This window comes from Megalobrama amblycephala, linkage group LG21 (assembly GCF_018812025.1).
Source record: "Megalobrama amblycephala isolate DHTTF-2021 linkage group LG21, ASM1881202v1, whole genome shotgun sequence".
In the NCBI taxonomy this organism is placed as follows: domain Eukaryota; kingdom Metazoa; phylum Chordata; class Actinopteri; order Cypriniformes; family Xenocyprididae; genus Megalobrama; species Megalobrama amblycephala.
In genome coordinates, this window is record NC_063064.1 from 2,672,178 (window position 1) to 2,693,393 (window position 21,216).

The 21,216-nt window shown below is 38.2% G+C and overlaps 2 protein-coding genes across 2 annotated transcripts; one reads left to right on the forward strand and one right to left on the reverse strand.

Moving 5' to 3' along the window:
* Positions 1–493: 493 nt before the first annotated feature.
* On the reverse strand, positions 494–12,015 carry vmac (vimentin type intermediate filament associated coiled-coil protein). The gene is made up of 2 exons (XM_048172941.1): positions 11,455–12,015; positions 494–3,908 (listed from the first exon to the last, which is right to left on the reverse strand). Exons 1-2 carry the CDS (start codon positions 11,643–11,645, stop codon positions 3,554–3,556), a joined length of 546 nt encoding a protein of 181 aa, XP_048028898.1. The 5' UTR covers positions 11,646–12,015; the 3' UTR covers positions 494–3,553.
* Positions 12,016–14,006: 1,991 nt separating this feature from the next.
* Positions 14,007–18,916, forward strand: ndufa11 (NADH:ubiquinone oxidoreductase subunit A11). The gene is made up of 4 exons (XM_048173396.1): positions 14,007–14,250; positions 14,662–14,754; positions 18,501–18,623; positions 18,715–18,916. The coding sequence occupies exons 1-4, from the start codon at positions 14,022–14,024 to the stop codon at positions 18,825–18,827; spliced, it is 558 nt and encodes a 185-aa protein (XP_048029353.1). The 5' UTR covers positions 14,007–14,021; the 3' UTR covers positions 18,828–18,916.
* The last annotated feature ends 2,300 nt before the right edge of the window (positions 18,917–21,216 follow it).

Consider the following 21,216-nt stretch of genomic DNA (forward strand, 5'->3'; position numbering starts at 1 on the left):
CCAATAATGAGTCGGCGTTCTGACGTAGAACCTGGAAGCTCTGCACTGTGTTTACAACGCCTTTTACAATGTCTATAGGGAGGTCAGAAAGCTCTCAGATTTCATCAAAAATATCTTAATTTGTGTTCTGAAGATGAACGAAGGTCTTGCGGCTGTGGAACAACATGAGGGTGAATAATATATGACAGAATTTTCATTTTTGGGTGAACTAACCATTTAATATTATATTAATATACAGCATTACCAACTGCTTTTAATTAAAAGTAGCTAAAACTGTTCACTAAATGTCACTAGATGTCATAGTTCACTGATCTAACAAACATAAAAATAGGTCAGTTGGCACCTCTCTGAATCTATAAGGCTTGTCCAAGAAGTTGCTAGATTTGTCCCTAGTCTTTTGAAAAAAGGGGTGAGGATGTCGCTAAATCTAGCGACAAAAATCACTGAATTGGCAACACTGCCTGTGTTTCTGAATAAGTACACAATTGAGATATTTACCACTAAAGAATAACAAAATAATTTATTTGAGTTTTTTCAGAATAGATAATTCCATTTAACAAGTAACCATGAGTCTTTTAGGCACTGTTTTACTTTATATGTAGAGAAAAATGTTAGCAAACACACTTATGTACAGGGCACTAGCAAGACAAATATGACATGCCCCAATATGTAAAATTACCATGCTGCAGTTCAGTACCACATGTGACTCTTAAAAACGAACACGAAAATATTGTGTAACCATCACATCTTAACAGGACAAATGACACGCTGTACATGAATAATGCCCCATCATCAGTACACTCATTCACTACATAATGGCTCTCCTCCATCTGGCTTTCCACACAGCTTGACTCTGAATAAATATGGTAAAACATAACAGACTTGCATAGACTTCATTTTGCTAGGCCGAATTAAATGTTCAAGAATTACAAAATTTGGAGAAAGGTCTATATGCATTGACATCACATTATCATCTGCAGAACTGAAATAATAGCAAATATAAGGACAGTTGCAAATGGTTATACAAGATTTTACACTCTTTTTCACTTTTTCCTCAACCGTGAACCTGTAATTGTGTAAGCAACAGCTTTAGCTTGGTTGGAATTGCTCCGTTTATCTGGTGGGCACTATTTTAAGTGCTAGTTGTTTTATTAAGAGAGGCTCTCAGAGAACAACTTCACTGCATAGATCACTTAATTATATACAATACACCTTAAATTACAGTGTATGTTTGGTGTGCACCATATGGTTTTGTCACTGTCACTTAAAAGCAGCTTTGCTCAACACAATGGTGGTAGGGTCTCTCAAAAACTGATTAGTCCCATGGTTCAATCCTGATGCTTATGAGTTTCCACCACGTATCTTTGTTTAAATATGAAATAACCACCACTTACTACATTGGTGGAGAACATTTTCACAGTTGTTTAGTTAGCACTTTACAATAGCATTCTATACATTAGCATTAGTTAACATGAAATAACGAACTATACTTTTACAGCATTTATTAATGTTAAGTTTTGCAAATTGTATAATTAACATGAACTAATAATGAACAGTAATATATAGATTAATATTATATTAATAAATGCTGTAAAAAAAAAGTCCATGATACATATGCATAATCTAATGTTAACAAACCTTATTGTAAACTATCATTGTTTAAATTGTAATGTGATAAAAAAAAAAAAGAAAAAAAAAAGGAATGGTTAAGGGGACAGTTCACCCAATCTAAAATTTAAGACATATTTAAACCAATTTAATATATACAAGCTCACAATTTAGATATTTAGGTTTTAGGGATAACGTGTTACAAGTAACTTGAGTTACGTAATCAGATTACTTTTTTTCAAGTAACTAGTAAAGTAACGTACTTTTATTTACAACAAAATATCTGAACTACTTTTTCAAATAAGTAATGCAAATTACTATTATGTAAGTCCTATTCTTATGTGATCCAGAATTGAAGGTCAGCTGAGATGTTTGTTTTTTTGAGGTGCGCCCTCTACTGTACAGACATGAATTTGCATTTTCTTCAGCCTAAGGCTTATTCATTTAACTTTTGGTGTGAAAGGGTCTTTACATTTGCCAAAAAAAGAAAAAGTAACGCAAAAGTAATATAACGCATTACTTTTCATAAAAAGTAACAGTTACTTTTTTAGGCAGTGATGCAATATTGTAATTCATTACTTTTAAAAGTAACTTTCCCTAACACTGCAAGAATATTAAAATCATGTATTATATTTTTTCAGAATAAATAATTCCATTAGTCTTTCAGGAACTGTTTTACTTCATACTGTTACAATGAAACGATGAGAATTCACCCTCTATTGCTAATCTGTAGGACTGCCAAACACAGTCCTACACAGTCCATTTTTGCCATTTGTACCCCATCGTTCTTCAAAATATATTTAGTGTCCTGCGGAAGACAATCATACAGGTTTGGAACCTGTCGTGACAACACTTAAAATACTGGGTGAACTATTCCTTTAAGTTTGCTTTCCAGCATAGATATGCAAATGTATTTCAATGTAAATTTGTGGCAAATGGGTGAATTTATGAAGTAAAACTATGTCTGTTTGTAAACAATGCATGGCATACACCCGATGACACTGGATCTAAATCCAACTATGAAGGCTCTATGAACAGGATAGTGGATAAATCCACAATCTAATCTAACCTAAACCAGAATCCATCATTTGTACATTGTCAATGACTTGAAATTGTTCACTGAGAAGCTCCAACAAAACAGCAAGCATAGTATACTACGTCTAGGTGATGTCCACGGTATCCGAAACATTTTTAAAACAGGACTGGATCACATTTTAACAAATGAAACGGCAGATGGACTGCATGTAACGGTAAATCTGTACGCAAATTTTAAAAAACTTTCTCTGATATTCACGTGACCTAATAAATCCAGGTATAAATAGTTCAGTAAAATAATCACTGTATATGCAAATTTAAAGTTAAAAATATATGGAAAAAGTTAACCAAAAAAAAAACAAAAAAAAAACACAACTAGGTATTTAAACTAGAACCCCACACAACATGCAAAAATATATATATATATATATTGTTGCCACGAATTAAGAATTTGTTCTCTCGTTTTAATAAATTGTGGCCATGTTGAACTAATTTGTTCCCTTGTTTTGATTTCACTAAATCAAGGGAACGAATTTAGCCCTAATTTAGTATCATGCACACAATTTACTTAAAATGAGGGAATGATTTAGTCAAACGTGCTGACATGTTACTAAGTCATGGCCACGATATAGTTTTTGTTTCCATGCTTGTCATGTGTGGGACTCTGTATTAAACTGAACCTAAATAAAACTGGTCTGAGGGACAAATCTAAATGATATGTGGCATACTTGCATCACTTTGCACATAGATTCAGCCAGAATTGACCAGGCATTCTCCCTTTACAGTGGAATCCCATTCACAATGTAACCTGTATTCTGAAACAATTTGATGACCAGACACTGAATCAATGGTAACCATCAAAACACACAGGCTGCTAAACCTGAGACGAGGACCAGTTGAACAGAGACTCTCATACAGTGGTCCCAAACACAACCCCATCTAATTCCTGATCATCAGAGTCGTCCTCGCTGAGTGAGAAGTCTTTGTGGTTGGAGAGGCGGCTGGGGCTGCAGTTGGATTCTCCGTCCGTGAGAGAGCTGTTGGTCGTGGGCTTCCCCAAGTCTCTGACAGGCCCCATTCTCTCTGCCTCGGCCATCTGAGCCAGCATGCTGTCCAGTAATGGACGGCTTTTGCAAATGTTGTCCAGCAGCTGACATCGGTGTTGTAACTGTCCAATTAGAGAATCTTTTTCCTTAATCGTTTGGTTGAGTTTATGGATGGATTCCTCTGATTGACAAAGCTTCTCGTGGAGGAAGAAAATCTCTCTACATGAAAAATAAAGATAACATTTTTAATCAGCAAACTATCCTATTAATTAAATCTGTTGTACGCAATTTGCATGCCACAATCTTTTGGAATCTCACGATTTGATTCATACCGATTCTTAGGGTCTCGATTCAATTAAAAATGGGGTTAGAAATTATATATATATATATATATATATATATATATATATATATATATATATATATATATATATATATATACACACACACACACACACACACACACATTTGCACTGTTGGATTCTCCAATTGGAAGGCGATCATCTGTTTATATAAAGCATATATATTTAATTTTTTTTTCGAAAATGACTGATCGTTTTGCTAAAAAAAGACCCTTATTCCTCATCTGGTATCGTTTAAAGCCCTTTGAAGCTGCACTGAAACGGTAATTTGACCTTCAACCGTTTGGAGGCCATTGAAGTCCACTATAAGGAGAATAATCCTGGAATGTTTTCATCAAAAACCTTAATTTCTTTTCGACTGAAGAAAGACAGACATGAACATCTTGGATGACACGGGGGTGAGTAAATTATCAGGAAAATTGTATTTGAAAGTGAACTAATCATTTAAAGCATAAATATGATGTGAACAGTAAGTCTACATAATATTCACATATGCAGTTCTGTCATGACAACTCTCTGAGTGTTTGGCATGGTAATGGCTATGACAATGTTGGTATGTTTGGTCTTGGTGGAATAGATCTGCTACGCTGCTGCTGCTGCAGAGAAAGTACAGGACTTGCTACTGCCAATACATACACGCCACACTGCTGTGAGCAAGTAAGACATGCTGCTGCTGTACAATATAGCGTACATTAATTACCCGTAGCAGATCTATACAGGTGGAGCTGGGGAAGGTGGAGGGTTTCTGAAGGCGCGCTGCACTGCTAGGGCAAACTCTACCAAAGTATTTTGAAGGTTGAGCATGCAAGCTCATTGGCTACTGATACAGCAGGAACCAATAATTTTGGTCGGCATGAAATCAAAATTGACCCCATTTACTTTGTTAGTGCATATTACTAGTCTTGTGGTGAACAATTAATCTGTGCAAGTTAATACACCGAAAAAAAATTGTCGCGGTAATCTTTAATCAAAATCTGAAAAGTTACTTCTGGTCTGGAATAGCGTTCCTTCTCTGATGATGTCAGTTTGACAGCTTGGGTTGAAAACGCTTAAACCACTCCTCTCCAACCGTTAGTCTGCTATGAGTGAGAGATGGAGAGGAGAAGCGCTGAAGTTAAACCCTGCCCTCTATTCAATATTCCGTTTCACATGGAAATACGTCACAACACCAGAGAAAAGTCGTTTCCAACTTCCAGTTCACGGGGACTTTAAACCTGCAGTGGGTACGGAAAGTATTCAGAGACCCCCTTAAATTATTTACTCTTTGTTATATTGCAGCCATTTGCTAAAATCATTTAAGTTAATTTTTTTCCTCATTAATGTACACACAGCACCCCATATTGACAGAAAAACACAGAATTGTTGACATTTTTGCAGATTTATTAAAAAAGAAAAACTGAAATATCACATGGTCCTAAGTATTCAGACCCTTTGCTCAGTATTTAGTAGAAGCACCCTTTTGATCTAATACAGCCATGAGTCTTTTTGGGAAAGATGCAACAAGTTTTTCACACCTGGATTTGGGGATCCTCTGCCATTCCTTCTTGCAGATCCTCTCCAGTTCTGTCAGGTTGGATGGTAAACGTTGGTGGACAGCCATTTTTAGGTCTCTCCAGAGATGCTCAATTGGGTTTAAGTCAGGGCTCTGGCTGGGCCATTCAAGAACAGTCACGGAGTTGTTGTGAAGCCACTCCTTCGTTATTTTAGCTGTGTGCTTAGGGTCATTGTCTTGTTGGAAAGTAAACCTTCGGCCCAGTCTGAGGTCCTGAGCACTCTGGAGAAGGTTTTCGTCCAGGATATCCCTGACTTGGCCGCATTCATCTTTCCCTCGATTGCAACCAGTCGTCCTGTCCCTGCAGCTGGAAAACACCCCCACAGCATGATGCTGCCACCATGCTTCACTGTTGGGACTGTATTGGACAGGTGATGAGCAGTGCCTGGTTTTCTCCACACATACCGCTTAGAATTAAGGCCAAAAAGTTCTATCTTGGTCTCATCAGACCAGAGAATCTTATTTCTCACCATCTTGGCAAACTCCATGCAGGCTTTCATGTGTCTTGCACTGAGGAGAGGCTTCTGTCGGGCCACTCTGCCATAAAGCCCCGACTAGTGGAGGGCTGCAGTGATGGTTGACTTTCTACAACTTTCTCCCATCTCCCGACTGCATCTCTGGAGCTCAGCCACAGTGATCTTTGGGTTCTTCTTTACCTCTCTCACCAAGGCTCTTCTCCCCCGATAGCTCAGTTTGGCCGGACGACCAGCTCTAGGAAGGGTTCTGGTCGTCCCAAACGTCTTCCATTTAAGGATTATGGAGGCCACTGTGCTCTTGGGAACCTTATGTGCAGCAGAAATGTTTTTGTAACCTTGGCCAGATCTGTGCCTTGCCACAATTCTGTCTCTGAGCTCTTCAGGCAGTTCCTTTGATCTCATGATTCTCATTTGCTCTGACATGCACTGTGAGCTGTAAGGTCTTATATAGACAGGTGTGTGGCTTTCCTAACCAAGTCTGAATCAGTATAATCAAACACAGCTGGACTCAAATGAAGGTGTAGAACCATCTCAAGGATGATCAGAAGAAATGGACAGCACCTGAGTTAAATATATGAGTGTCACAGCAAAGGGTCTGAATACTTAGGACCATGTGATATTTCAGTTTTTCTTTTTTAATAAATCTGCAAAAATGTCAACAATTCTGTGTTTTTCTGTCAATATGGGGTGATGTGTGTACATTAATGAGGAAAAAAATTAAATGATTTTAGCAAATGGCTGAAATATAACAAAGAGTGAAAAATTTAAGGGGATCTGAATACTTTCCGTACCCACTGTATACAAAATTGGTCTATTCTATCCTGGGTTTTAGAACTACAAAATGAACAGCTTTAATGCAATAGAGTGGTGCAGGTATGACATCACTTTGTAGGCCAAAATGCAGAAGTAATTTAGCATTTTAACACTTCCAGTTCCATCGTCCCGAAGTCAGTTGTTTTTAATGGGATTTTGGTTAAATGTCTGAAATAAGGTCTGTGGACAAGACACTTTCACGCTTTATTCTATGACATAAAATGAATCAGTAATACCCCACTTGAGATTTAAACTCTTACGTGTCTTGAAAAAGGCAGTTGCTAACAAGTGGCTAAATCGGACTACAAAGGCTTTAGGGTAGATTAAAGGATTAGTTAACTTTCAAATGAAAATTACCCCAAGCTTTACTCACCCTCAAGCCATCCTAGGTGTATATGACTTTCTTCATTCTGATGAACACAATCAGAGATATATTAATAAATTAGGGCTGCACGATTAATCGCATGCTTTTGTCATGCGTGTCTCGTCAGTAAAGCTGGTTCTGTGATTAGCGGTAAATGTCCATCACCTGCTTTCAAATGGAGCGGCACTTAATATACAGAGCCGTAGTTCGCGGACAAGCTACGCAATATCGCGTTCGTAATCGAAAGCGATTCATCTGCGATTATGAACACGATATTGCGTAGCTTGTCCGCGAATTACGGCTCTGTATATTAAGTGCCGCTCCATTTGAAAGCAGGTGATGGACATTTACCGCTAATCACAGAACCGGCTTTACTGATGAGACACGCATGACAATCTCGTGCAATTAATCGTGCAGCCCTATAATAAATATTCTGACGCATCCAAGCTTTATAATGGAAGTGAACAGAACCAATGAGTATAAGCTGAAGAAAGTGCATCCAAAAAATAAATAAATAAAAATCCATATTTAACAAGTTATAAAGTAAAATATCTAGCTTCCGCCAGACAGCATTCCGTAAACAAGTTACAAAGAAAGTGTAAAACATTCGCAGTTCAAAGAGCATGCGCTACATCCTACGCCTTCCCTATTCAACTTAGGGAAAAAGCCTAACTGACGCGACACCAGTTTACATTTTCTTCATAACTTCAATACGCAAGGTGGTCTGGCGGAAGCTAGATATTTTACTTCATAACTTGTTAAATATGGATTTTTTTTTTTTTTTACACAAATGCATCACTTCAGAAGGCCTTTATTAACCCCCCAGAGCTGTGTGCAGTACACGTATATGATGGATAAGGTGATGTTGAAGTCGTGGGACCATGGTGTAGTCCATTAATAGCCTTTAGCTTTTTACTTCTGGCGACCGCATTTAGGCTTCAAAATTCATAAAAGTCTTGTTCATCTGTGAAAATTATATTGATGGACAAAACGTGTAAGCATCATAAACTTTTGCTGAACACAGAGCTTGTTTTTTGCGATAGCCTTGACGAGGGAATTAGTGTAATGCTAACTGCCGGTTGGCCTACAAAGTGATGTCATACCTGCACCACTCTATTATGGTGCATTCACACCAGACACGAATGAAGCGTTAAGCGTGAGTGATTTACATGTTAAGTCAATGCAAAGACGCGAATAGACATCCTGCGACGCGATTCGCACAAATGAGGTGGAGCGAATGACGCGATTTGCGCAAATGACACGCCACAAATTGAGCGTTTCGGGCGTTTAAAGTGGAAGAGTCTGGGACACATATTTAAAGGAGAGGCAGAGCACCTCTCATGACGCGAATTCGCGTCTGTTATGAAGTGAATTTCACGCGCGAATGAAGCGAGTAAACTCAAAATGTTTAAGCGTCCAACTACGCACGAATAGCGTGATTTATTCGCGCAAGTCGCGTCTGGTGTGAATGCCCCACTAAAGTGGTGCAGGTATGACAACGCGGAAGTGAGTTAGCATTTTAGCACTTCCGGTTCCATCGCCCTGAAGTCAAAGGGTTTTTTGAAAGGGATTTTGGTTAAATGGCTGAAATGAGGTCTGTGGTGAACGCAAGCTCAAGACAGTTTTACGTTTTATTCTACAACATAAAATACATCAGTATTACCACACTCGTGATTTTATTAAGCTGTTATGTGTCTTGAAAAAGGCCGTTGCTAACAAGTGGCTAGATGAAACTACAGAGACTGTCTGGGATATTAAACGTCATCACGCCAAAAAGGTAAGCTCAGTTTGCTTTTACAGCCTCATTATGCTCATAATTGTACTCTTATAAACTATTCTAACTCAAACATGCTGGGAAAATGTTTTTAGATAAAAACCGAAAGAGTTGTCGGAAGCTTAATGATGGTGACGCTGAAGTTGAGCTACCATGGTGTAGTTCATTTATAGCCTACCTTTAGCTTTTTACTTCTGGCGACTGCATTTAGGGTAGTGACGGGACGGTTGATACCGGGGCTCCGATGCAGTTTTCAAAGCACTAGTGTATCACGCAATGTACCGATGCTTGTATCGAAATGACAATACCACGTGATTGATGACGTTTGAAGCTTCGAACGTCATGCAGTATTCGTAAAGTCGGGACAGCTGGTTTGAAAAAAATCAGCGCTTCACCTGATGCATAAAAGGAAAATGCATTTAATTATGTTTTATTGCTGTGGTCTCAGAGAGATGAGAGACATCTCATCCAAAATTGTCAACTATGATCACATCATTGTATATTTTATATTATTGATCAATATGTGAATCCGCTGAATAGGCTACACATGACACGAGTTGTGGTCTCATTGTCACAAATTAATTTAGATGAGATTAGTTAGAGATAGAACCGTAGAATAGGATAGAATAGAACTGTATTGATCCAAGACAAGAGTGATTCCGTATGTCACGGACTTACGACGCTTTATTTGGTCACGTGCTTTTTCAAACCGTAGATCTGCTCCACGATTATTTAGATATGGTGCAGAAAACAAGTCTGACCGCCAGATGTCGCTAATGTGCACTGTGTTAAAAGCTTCAAGTAATGAACCGTTTTTCGGCACAATAAAATGAAAGCCTCAAACCCTTCAGAAAGCCTCGGTTTCCTATCACTAATTTAGGCTTCAAACTTCAAGTATTATAAACCTTTGTTTATCACAGAGCTTGTTTTTGTTTTTTGCAATAATCCAAAAGCCTATGGAAAATCAGGGTGATGCTAACTGCCGATTGGCCTACAAAGTGACGTCACCTGCACCACTCAATAGAGTGCCCCAGGAATGACGCGTTTTTGTAGGCCAACCCGGAAGTTAGCGGCGCACGGGTTCCCTCGGTTGAATTTCTCGATTTTTCCCATAGACTTTTGGAAAATCGCAGAAAATAAGCTCTGTGTTTAACAAAGGGTTATGACACTTACACGTTTTGTCTATCAAGATAATCTTTACAAGTTAACACAACATTTATAGATTTTGAAGCCTAAATAAAGTCGTCAGATATAAAAGGCTAACGGACTACAGCACACCATGGTCGCGGATCAACATCACCACCAAGCTTCCTCAAACTGTATTTAAAAAAACAACTTTATTTAAAAACATGCTCACTGATTATGATCTGCGCTGTGTATGAATACTTATCCACTTTTTCATGAGAAATGCTGTCCAAATGTCCCGTTTTTAATGATGACGTCTAAAGTCCCCGCCAAAGGAAGTAACATTAGTCCCTTTTAGCAATTTGTTAGCAACCGCCGATTTTAAGATACAGTAAAAGTTTAAAAAATTCACAAGTGGGTTAAAAACTGGTGTGTTTTATGTCATAGATCAAAACGTGAAAGTATTTAGAGGCTTTGTTAACCACAGACCTTATTTCAGGCGATTTAGCAAAAACCCATTCAAAAAAACCCATAGACTTGACGGCGTTGGAACCGGAAGTCCTAAAATGCTAACTCGCTTACGGGTTTTGCCTACAAAAATGCGTCATCCCTGAGGCACTCTATAGACCTTATGAAGCCCCGCCCCTTTTCAGCGTTGCGCTCGTTGTCTTTTGACTTCCGGTTTGTATTTCCACAGCGATATTACATTTATGAATGAACTGCTCATTTTAAAATCTTCCCGATCTACTGACATTTGTTAAGACATCTGCTTTAAACATAACAATGCTCATGATAACTTTCATTAACTCTACAACAAGTAAATCCACTTAAACAAATAATTATTCTTTAACAGTTATGCCATAGAAATGAACAGAGCTACCGCAAAACGGAAGTTCAAAGACAATTTTATAAAGATGGCGGCGCGCTTGTTTCTCTGGTAAATAAGGTCTATAACTGTTTCCAAACAAGTTTCCCTGTCTGTCATTGGTCGCACATACAAGTAGTCCCACCTCCTAACAACATTGGCAGTTCTTTTTCTGGTTGGTTAACAGGTCTATTTTGCTCTTTAAACAGTCTGTAACAGACAGGTGTGGTTTCTTGGACCACTGTTTTCAGTGATAACTGTTAGGTCGGATATTTACTTTTGTGTGCAAACGACGCTTACAGCAGCTTTGATGGAGCATTTTGATTCAACACACATTTTACAAATGCATGATTTTCATATCAAATAATAAATCAATTCAGCATCTACAGAACAACACGACTGTGTTGAGAATGTAAACAGATTCTTTCCCCTACTTGTCCTTGGCCTCCGTGATTTCTTGCGTGGTAGCTCTCAGTTGCTCATCTTTGCGGATGAGACTCTCCGCCTGCTCCCGCACGGTCTTCTCCGCTTCCTCCAGCCTCTGCTCCAGGTCTGTGACCCGCCTGTGCAGCGCTGCCAGGTGCGCGTTCGCCTCTCGGATCTGCACCGGCGACGGGGACGACATGTCCCTGTGTGTGCTGCTCAGGATGCGGATGACAAAAGCTCCGGTCCGGTAACCGCTCTCATCCACGATAACGCCGCGCTGCTGGGCTGATCATCTTCTGTGGGTGGTCTCGGACGGGTCCAGATTGAATGAAGCTGAACTATCTCTTGATCTCAGCATGCGTGATGCTACAGCGTGACTCTTATTAGTCTTCAGTACATCTTCACTTCTATAATACAGTGACAATCGGCAATGCGCAGTTAAATGCAGCGCAGGGATTTATATTATTGTCCTATATAAGCAGGGGATGCAGTTTGTGTTTGTTTTTCCAGACAGCTGACGTGTCATCTCCACCAACTTCATAGCAACCTGTAGCTGCTGCTGCTGCTTCTTCTTTTGAGATTTTATTGGCGGTTGACAAACGACGAACTGGTGTATTACCGCCACCGCCTGGCATGGAGTGTGGATCAGAATGACATCTTTCCTCTCCATTTTTTATATCCTCTCTCACAAATTCGTTATATTAATTTCCTAAGTTATTTTGTAGAATATATCCTAGCATAAGCTGCATTTTTATCTTTGCTAGATTTTGTATTAAAATCCTTCTTTCAGACTCATATTTCTGACAGTAGCCTATAGCATAACATGTTTTTTTTTTTTTGTAATGTGTTTTAAAACATACCTATTTAAATTTTGTAAAAAAATATTAAATATTTATATGATTGTACCAGTAAATAAAATATGTAAATAATTATTGTATGTGATTTTCCTCCATCACTTACTTCATCAAAATAAGGACAAAGTCCCTGACATGAGTTGTTAGTCTTGAATACAATCTGTGGTTCACAATATTTAAAGTGATGTTCACATATACGTACAAATGTGACTTTAAAGTTAGCCTCTTGTAAAAACAACAACCACACAAAAAAAAAAAATGTTAGCCCAATAAGTTGCTACATTAAAGGTACAATATGTAGCCTATATATTTGCAGTAAAATATCCAAAAACCACTAGGCCAGTGTTATATATTTTGTTCACTTGAGTACTTACAATATCCCAAATGTTTCCAACTATTTGAAAATCGTGAGAAAACTGCAATTTTAACCAAGGCTCCGGGACGTGTGAGGAGTCGCCTGTCAATGGCGTCATACCCGCGTTATCCTCGGTTTCCGCTTTTATTTTGTAGAAACCATGGAAACGGCAAAGACGCTTTAATATTTACATGTTTTAATATACAAGGGAACACCTGTTCTGATATATTTATAGACAATAAACTAATTATTGTTATATAGCTTACCAGTTTAGTCTTATCATTTACATCTAATTTTCTTGATTTTTTGCGAGTACCATGCTTTACCATGCCTCAGAGAAAAACACTATTTTGTGAAGTAGCTAACATAGCATAATCAGATGCAGCTTTATTTTTAGTAACAGTAATACAGCATTTTCTCCATCATACAATACGTTTTAAAATTAATTGCATGCCATTTATCAACACAAGCCATCCAGCATTTAGTATGATATTGTAAAATCGATCTATCTTACTGCAGTGTGTAACAGTGTCTCACAGCAGCCGCCGAGCGAACGCACAGAGTAACGTTATAACATCATTTTCAACACTCTCAAATGTATCTAATGTGATAAACAGAGCTGCGTTACCTCATACTCATGACCGGAAAAGCGGAAGCGGAAGCGCGCGGCGACTGTGTCATAATAAAAGTCCCGCTGCTCGTGAGGCGTGTGTTGATCAATCGCTCCAGCTCCTCGTTCAGCTCCACAACACTCGCTCCTGCTCTGCTTCATACTACAGTAACGTTAATAATCACATCCATGAACATGATTTCTTCCCGATTATTTTGCACCGTCCTTTTGAGATGGAGACAACATGTCCCAAGATTCCGCTCTAAAACTTGCCGTCATCAAGCTACACCTTTGTTTTGAATAGGCTTCTAGCGACCTCTAGCGGACAAAATTATTACATATTGTACCTTTAAGGGCTCATTCACACAGAACGCGATTTTGCTTTGAAAAACGCAAGACGCGGGCATTGGAATGGGGAAAAAATGCATTTTTAAAAGTTTAACTGATTTTAACTTGAGCGCCGTGTTTTTAGAACACAATGTCAAAAGACGCGAACGCAACGGTTTTGCACGTCCGTCTGGTGCGTGTTTGCATAGAAAAACAATGGAAAAGTAGTGCTTTGGAATGGAAAAACTCTTGTGGTCTATATAGCTTTTATTTATTTATTTTAATTTAATTCTATTATTATTTTTTAAGATTTAATGGGGTAGAAGACAATGAGACATCGTTAATTTTCCATCACATCAAGATATAAGATATAAAACATGCTTTCTGTGAAGTCAAGAGATCGTGGATAAATCATAAATCGAGATAATAATGATAAATCAGCTTGGAGCAAGGCATTGCAGTTCCACACCAAGCCGACGGGGGGCAAAGCTGAACAAGACCACATCGATAACAGCGAATAAAGAGGTTGAGAAGAAACTCTCGCGATATCTCAGTCGTGTCCTTGATGCGGAGACAGAAATGGGCTACTGGGATCTAGAAGAGGGCAAAGACTGCGTTTCCAAAACATGGATCACCACGAAATTAGCCACTGCCATCGGTTAGTCTGGTGGATGTCTGCACTGTAGGGTTTCTAACGGATGCTTTTGAGAGTTGTTTTAAACGTGTGCATAGCTTATATGCTATCGAGGCTAAGATGTTAGCATGTACACTCTCTAGTCTAGTAGTGAATACGAGCGCACTATTTTTTCTTAAGTCTCACATTAATATTTTTCGACATTATTTACGTCTGCAACTTTTATTAGTTGGTTTATTTAACTATAAAGTGCAGGAATGTTATCACCTTCCAGTTGTTTATTTGTTTCATACATACTGAGTCTTTTCTGTGTCACTGTATGGTTTTCATAATAACTTGCAAACTAGTAAAGTGGTTATCGAGAGATGGTCACTAGGCATGACCTGCTATATAAAACAAAACTTAATGGCCTTTAATACTGTTGTTGTTCTGCAGGGCTGGTAGGTTCTGCCTATCACATTGTGGCATACCAGCCTGAAACAGCTGTTGAGGCTTTGACCAGAGCAACATCAGGCACTGCCACCATGGGTAAGACTAAATAAGCTGTGCTCCCTATGGTCCCTACATGCTGAGCAGGGGATGTATTTGTATTTAATGTATTTAAATTATAAAAGAACATTTAGTCAGTATGATTTTTTTTTGTGTAGTGATTCATAGCAGTTACTTAAATGCAATATAATATATAGGTAAAGTATTTGATGCAGTTTATTACATTAGTAAATCTAATGAAAACTAATCTAATGAATGGGAAAGTGTGCTTAATTGTCATGAAGATAATTTTGCAATGCATATTTTGCAAAATTTTGCATATTATCCATTTTTGGGGTAAAATGTGCCCTGGATTATTTTTATTTATTATTATTATTTTTATTTTTAGATTCAGTTCATTTATGTTGGTGAAAGATGTCTTTGTGGGCCACCGTTATCTACCATAAATCTTTGCTTTAGGAGCTTCATACAAGCTTGAATACAAGTTAAATTGGACCTATTTTGCTTTTTACATTTTCAACTTTCTTTAGTGTGTGATGTTGCTTTTTGAGCATGAAAAAACTACTTTTTATTTGTGTAAACTCACAATAACAACAAAATGTTGTGCTTTTTGTAAAATAAAGAAAACGCAGTGTGTGCTTTCTGCCGTCTTGGTCCCCCTGAACTGGAGCGTGTCACAAAAATGAACCGAATCTCAGCGTATACTTGCATCACAGACATGAGAAATATAGGCTACATATTAGGGGTGTAACGGTACACAAAATTCACGGTTCCGGTACGTACCTCGGTTTTGAAGTCACGGTTCGGTACGGTTTTCTGTACAGCAGTTGGGGAGAAAACTAAACATAAAATTGCTTGTTTTTAATTAACAGTGGTTTACTGAACAAATTGTGTTTTTGTCTTTAAATATATTAAATTAAATTATAACCAAAAGTTTAAGGATAAAAAAATTATCTCTGGTAATGCTATCAACTATGTAGGGAGCCCTTACTTGAACGTCATGCTTCTATAATATTAAAGGTTAACAACTGAGCCCAAACTATTAACCTAAATTCAATTGCTTTTTATTTTTAGCTAAAATAATTAACACTCAAAGAACAAATTGTATGCAAACATGTAAGCTGCACCTAAGGCAGTTTTTGCATTAACTTCTAATGTTTTTACTCCAATTCGTTGTTGAAATATAATCATTTCTACACAGTGGTTGTCATTTTCATGACAGATTTATATAAACATACATTAAATAATCAAGACATCACTAAAATATTAAGTATATATTAGACGAAAGAGTTAATAGCAGCCAAAAATATATACCAGTTATCAATGTAAAGCTGCTTTGACACAATCTGCATTGTAAAAAGCGCTATATAAATAAAGGTGACGTGACTTGACTCAGAAGACATTCGTTTATTAATAAATAATTAAAATGTCTCCTTGCTATTTTTCAATTTTTTTCTGACACATAATCATTACTTTTGCCAGTGCTTTGCAGCAAGCTTTATGTGCGCTTGAGTGCAAAATAGGTTATATATTATGGCTGTTTATATTAAAGGGATAGTTCACCCAAAAATGAACATTATCCCAAGATTTACTCACTCTCAAGCCATCCTAGATGTATAAAGGCTGCACAATTAATCAAATTTCTAATCGTGATTATGATTACGGATGCCACGGTTTCGTAGTAAAAGGTGCGATTACAAGGAAAAATATCCACTTACATTATTCTGCATGTTTAAGAGGTGTGTTTAGAGCATGTTACGTTGTGAGAGGCGAGTTCTATCTAATAATGCATTAGACAGGACTGTTAAATAGATCGTAAACTAATGAAGATGGAGAATGCGAGCACTCAGGCTCTGGCTGAGCTGTTCTCGTGCCATCAAATAAAATTCACAACAACAAGTGCAGTTTGTCACTTCAGGCCCTCGGGGAACCACCCTGGTGACTAGGTCCAAGAACAAACCGATGCAAAAGCCCCTATTATACCATGCATATGTTTACTTTTATTATTATTTAAAGATGAAACCAATATACAGTTGACATTTGAGGCTTAATTCTATAGGGAAAAAAAATCAGGAAGAGTTTTCTGCATGCCATATATATATATATATATATATATATATATATATATATATATATATATATATATATATATATATATATGAGTGGTGAATGGCTCTTCTGATTTTGAAGTCCAAAAAAGTGCATCCATCCATCATAAAAATAATCCACAGACGGCTGTACGCATACTGAGCAAGTCGACTTTCTGCAAAAGAGTAATTTCTGACCCGATGTATGACGCAGGACGTAGGAGCAGCATAAGCTTTGACACCTCGCGAGGCTGTGCAACAAACTCAAGCTCCTCTTCTCTTATATCAAAATACTTCGACAATACCTCGTTTTAGAATTCTAATTTGTGACCGAGGTTTTGTTTTGCTCTATCTTCTGCACTTCCACGTTCTTCATTGCATCATGCGTCGGGTCAGAGTTCACTCTTTTAGTGTAAGTCCATTTACATAGGCTGTCTGTCAGAAGCTAGTTATTTTAGTTTATATTTAAGACTTAAATATGGATATTTTTCTTATAAAACTGGCACACTTCTCACTTCAGAAGGTCTTTATTAAAGGATTAGTTCACTTTCAAATTAAAATTTCCTGATAATTTACTCACCCCCATGTCATCCAAGATGTTCATGTCTTTCTTTCTTCAGTCAAAAAGAAATGAAGGTTTTTGATGAAAACATTCCAGGATTTTTCTCCATATAGTGGACTTCAATGGAGCCCAAACAGCTGAAGGTCAAAATTACAGTTTCAGTGCAGCTTCAAAACGTTCTACATGATCCCAGACGAGAAATAAGTGTCTTATCTAGAGAAACCATCGCTCACAAAAAAATAAAAAATAACAATTTTTAACAAATTTTAACAATAAATGCTCATCTTGAACTGGATCTCTTCTCTATTAGAATTCCAGCAGTGTAGACACTTCTAAGTGTATTACTGCCCTCCTCAGGTCAAAGATTGAACTAATTGTTATATACTTGCACAAGCATATTGTACATGACAATTTAGTTCAAACTTTGACCTGTGGAGGGCAGTAATACTGAATTCAAATAGAGAAGAAGAGAGCTAGTTCAGGATAAGCATTTATGGTTAAAATGTATAATTTAAAAAATTAGGAAATGAGCGATGGTTTTTCTAGATAAGACCCTTATTTCTCATCTGGGATTGCTGTAAACTGTAATTTTGACCTTCAGCCGTTTGGGCTCCATTGAAGTCCACTATATGGAGAATAATCCTGGAATGTTTTCATCAAAAACATTAATTTCTTTTCGACTGAAGAAAGAAAGACATGGGGGTGAGTAAATTATCAGGAAAATTTAATTTGAAAGTGAACTAATCCTTTAACCCCCTGGAGCAGTGTGGATATCTTTTATGATGGATGGATGGATGGACTTTTTTTGACTTCAAAATCAGGAGAACCATACACTACCATTAATAAAGCTTGGAAGAGTCAGGATATTTTTAATATTACTCTGATTGTGTTCATCTGAAAGATGAAAGAAGTCATATATACCTATATATCTATACTTGTATATCTATTTGACTAATGGCTTAGATGAATGAATACCAGTTGACTAGAAAAATCTTTAGTTGGGGGCAGCCCTAAACTTTACTTTGTCAGAACTGTAGATACATTATATTAATCTTTTTATTTTACATTGGTTATATCAGATGATAACACATACACTCTTGCTCTAATAATTAATTTCCTGTTTGCTACCCTTTCAGCTGCCATGGGTGCCATCTTTGGAATGGCCACTTGTCTAAGTGCACAGGCCAGAGATGCACCTGACGACCCAACTAACTATTTCATTGGTGGTTGTGCTTCAGGCATTTTTCTCGGGGCACGAAGTAAGTACAGCATTCATATGCTTTTCATAATTATTTTAGGTGACTGTTTTTTTTTTATCTAACAAGTTTTGCTGGTGTTTTTAATGTTTAGCGCACAGTGCTATCACAGGGACGGCAGCGTGTTTTGGTCTGGGAACTGTGGCTATGCTCACCAAGGTTGGAAAAATGGAAGGCTGGAGAGTAACAGGACCCCCAAGGCTGTGACCTGATATGTCCCCTAGTATTTGATGTTTATATTGTATATTGCTCCAATAAATGTATTAAGATAAAAAATAAAACGATCTCTGGACGTACTCCTTATGTGTTTGAAAATTTGACAGAGTATTTTCTGCTTTGACTGCATTTATTTAAATGTGTCATAATGTTTCAATGTAGCTTATTAAATCAACTGAATTACCATATGCATACTTGATCTGTACTGAATTATTATAGCTACGTATCTTTATAATACAGTGCATACAGAAAGCATTTACAGCGCTTTACTTTTTCCACATTTTATGTTAGTCTTATTCCAAGATGGATTATTTTCCTCAAAATTCTACAAACAATACTCAAATAATGACAATGTGAAAGAAGTTTGTTTGAAATCTTTGCAAATTTATTAAAAATAAAAACACAAAAAAAATCATCACATGTACATAAGTATTCACAGCCTTTGCCATGACACTCAAAATTGAGCTCAGGTGCATCCTGTTTCCACTGATCATCCTTGAGATGTTTCTACAACTCGATTGAAGTCCACCTGTGGTAAAGTCAGTCGATTGGACATGATTTGGAAAGGCACACACCTGTCTATATAAGGTCCCGCAGTTAACAGTGCATGTCAGACCACAAACCAAGACATGAAGTCCAAGGAATTGTCTGTAGATCTCCGAGACAGGATTGTATTGAGGCACAGATCTGGGGAAGGATACAGAAACATTTCTGCAGCACTGAAGGTCCCAGTGAGCATATTGACCTCCATCATCCGTAAATGGAAGAAGTTTGGAACCACCAGGACTCTTCCTAGAGCGGGCAGCCTGGCCAAACTGAGCGATCGGGGGAGAAGGGCCTTAGTCAGGGAGATGACCAAGAACCCAATGGTCACTCTGACAGCTCCAGCGTTTCTCTGTGGAGAGAGAAGAACCTTCCAGAAGAACAACCATCTCTGCAGCACTTCACCAATCAGGCCTGTATGGTAGAGTGGCCAGACGGAAGCCACTCCTCAGTAAAAGGCACACGACAGCCCGCCTGGAGGACTCTCAGACCATGAGAAACATCTCTGGTCTGATGAAACAAAGATTGAACTCTTTGGACTGAATTTCAGGTGTCATGGAAACCAGGAAACCAGGCGCTGCTCATCACCTGACCTATACCATCCCTACAGTGAAGCATGGTGGTGGCTGCATCATGCAGTGGGGATGTTTTTCAGCGGCAGGAACTTGGAGACTAGTCAGGATCGAGGGAAAGATGAATGCAGCAATGTACAGAGACATCCTTAATGAAAACCTGCTCTGGACCTCAGACGGGGGCGACGGTTCATCTTCCAAAAGGACAACGACGCCTAAGCACACAGCCAAGATAACAAAGGAGTGGCTACGGGACAACTGTGAATGTCCCTGAGTGGCCCAGCCAGAGCCCAGACTTGAACCCGATTGAACATCTCTGGAGAGATCTGAAAATGGCTGGTGCACCGATGCTCCCTATCCAACCTGATGGAGCTTGAGAGGTCCTGCAAAGAAGAATGTGAGAAACTGCCCAAAAATAGGGTGTGCCAAACTTGTAGCACCATACTCAAAAAGACTTGAGGCTGTAATTGGTGCCAAAGGTGCTTCAAAGTATTGAGCAAAGGCTGTAAATTGATGTAAATTTGCCAAGATTTCAAACTAACTTCTTTCATGTTGTCATTATGGGGTATGGGGTATTATGGGAAAATAATGAATTTAATCCATTTTGGTAGAAGGCTTGTAACATAACAAAATGTGGAAAAAGGTAAGCGCTGTGAATACTTTCCGGATGCACTGTGGATATTGGTCGAATCCAAGAAAATAAACTCTTGTCACACTATCTAATATTTCACCTGTAAACATGAAACAGTCTCAAAGAATTTTGAGAAAATGCTATGGAGGGAGCATGAGCATTTTTATACATAGACCTGCATGAACTATGCATCAGTTCAGGAACAGAAATTTAAAGTAGGCAAATCAAAGAACTCTGCATAGTCTTAATATCCTTTTTAAAGTTCAAGAACAGTGAGTGATCCCCCCCCCCCCCCCCCCCCCCCCCCCTTTGTTTGGTTTGTTTAACAGCAGCAGGATTATTAGGATGCTGTCACTTTAAGACCGAATGCATGCACGGATCGTGCCCTTTCTTTTTCAACTGAAGACATAACTGGCAATACTTGCCGAGACGGGCATTTTTTGACAATTTTGTGTGAATTTGTACGTTCAAGCACATGAAGGCATGAAAGAGAGCTCAGCTTAGTATTTGGGCACTGTCTGCACTTCGGATATTTCGAACTTCACATAGCGTGCGTGTTCCAGCGCTTGAATATTTACAGTGGAAAGGCTTAGGCAAAACTTTTGTGATGATGCAGCATTGACCATCAACAGTA

Excerpts from the sequence above, each read along its gene's own strand:
- vmac (XM_048172941.1), bottom strand. The coding sequence starts at position 11,645 with ATGTCGTCCCCGTCGCCGGTGCAGATCCGAGAGGCGAACGCGCACCTG. Across the intron at positions 3,909-11,454 it reads ATCACGGAGGCCAAGGACAA|AGAGATTTTCTTCCTCCACG; the intron begins GTAGGGGAAAGA and ends TTTTTCATGTAG.
- ndufa11 (XM_048173396.1), top strand. The coding sequence starts at position 14,022 with ATGATAAATCAGCTTGGAGCAAGGCATTGCAGTTCCACACCAAGCCGA. Across the intron at positions 14,251-14,661 it reads GAAATTAGCCACTGCCATCG|GGCTGGTAGGTTCTGCCTAT; the intron begins GTTAGTCTGGTG and ends GTTGTTCTGCAG. Across the intron at positions 14,755-18,500 it reads ATCAGGCACTGCCACCATGG|CTGCCATGGGTGCCATCTTT; the intron begins GTAAGACTAAAT and ends CTACCCTTTCAG.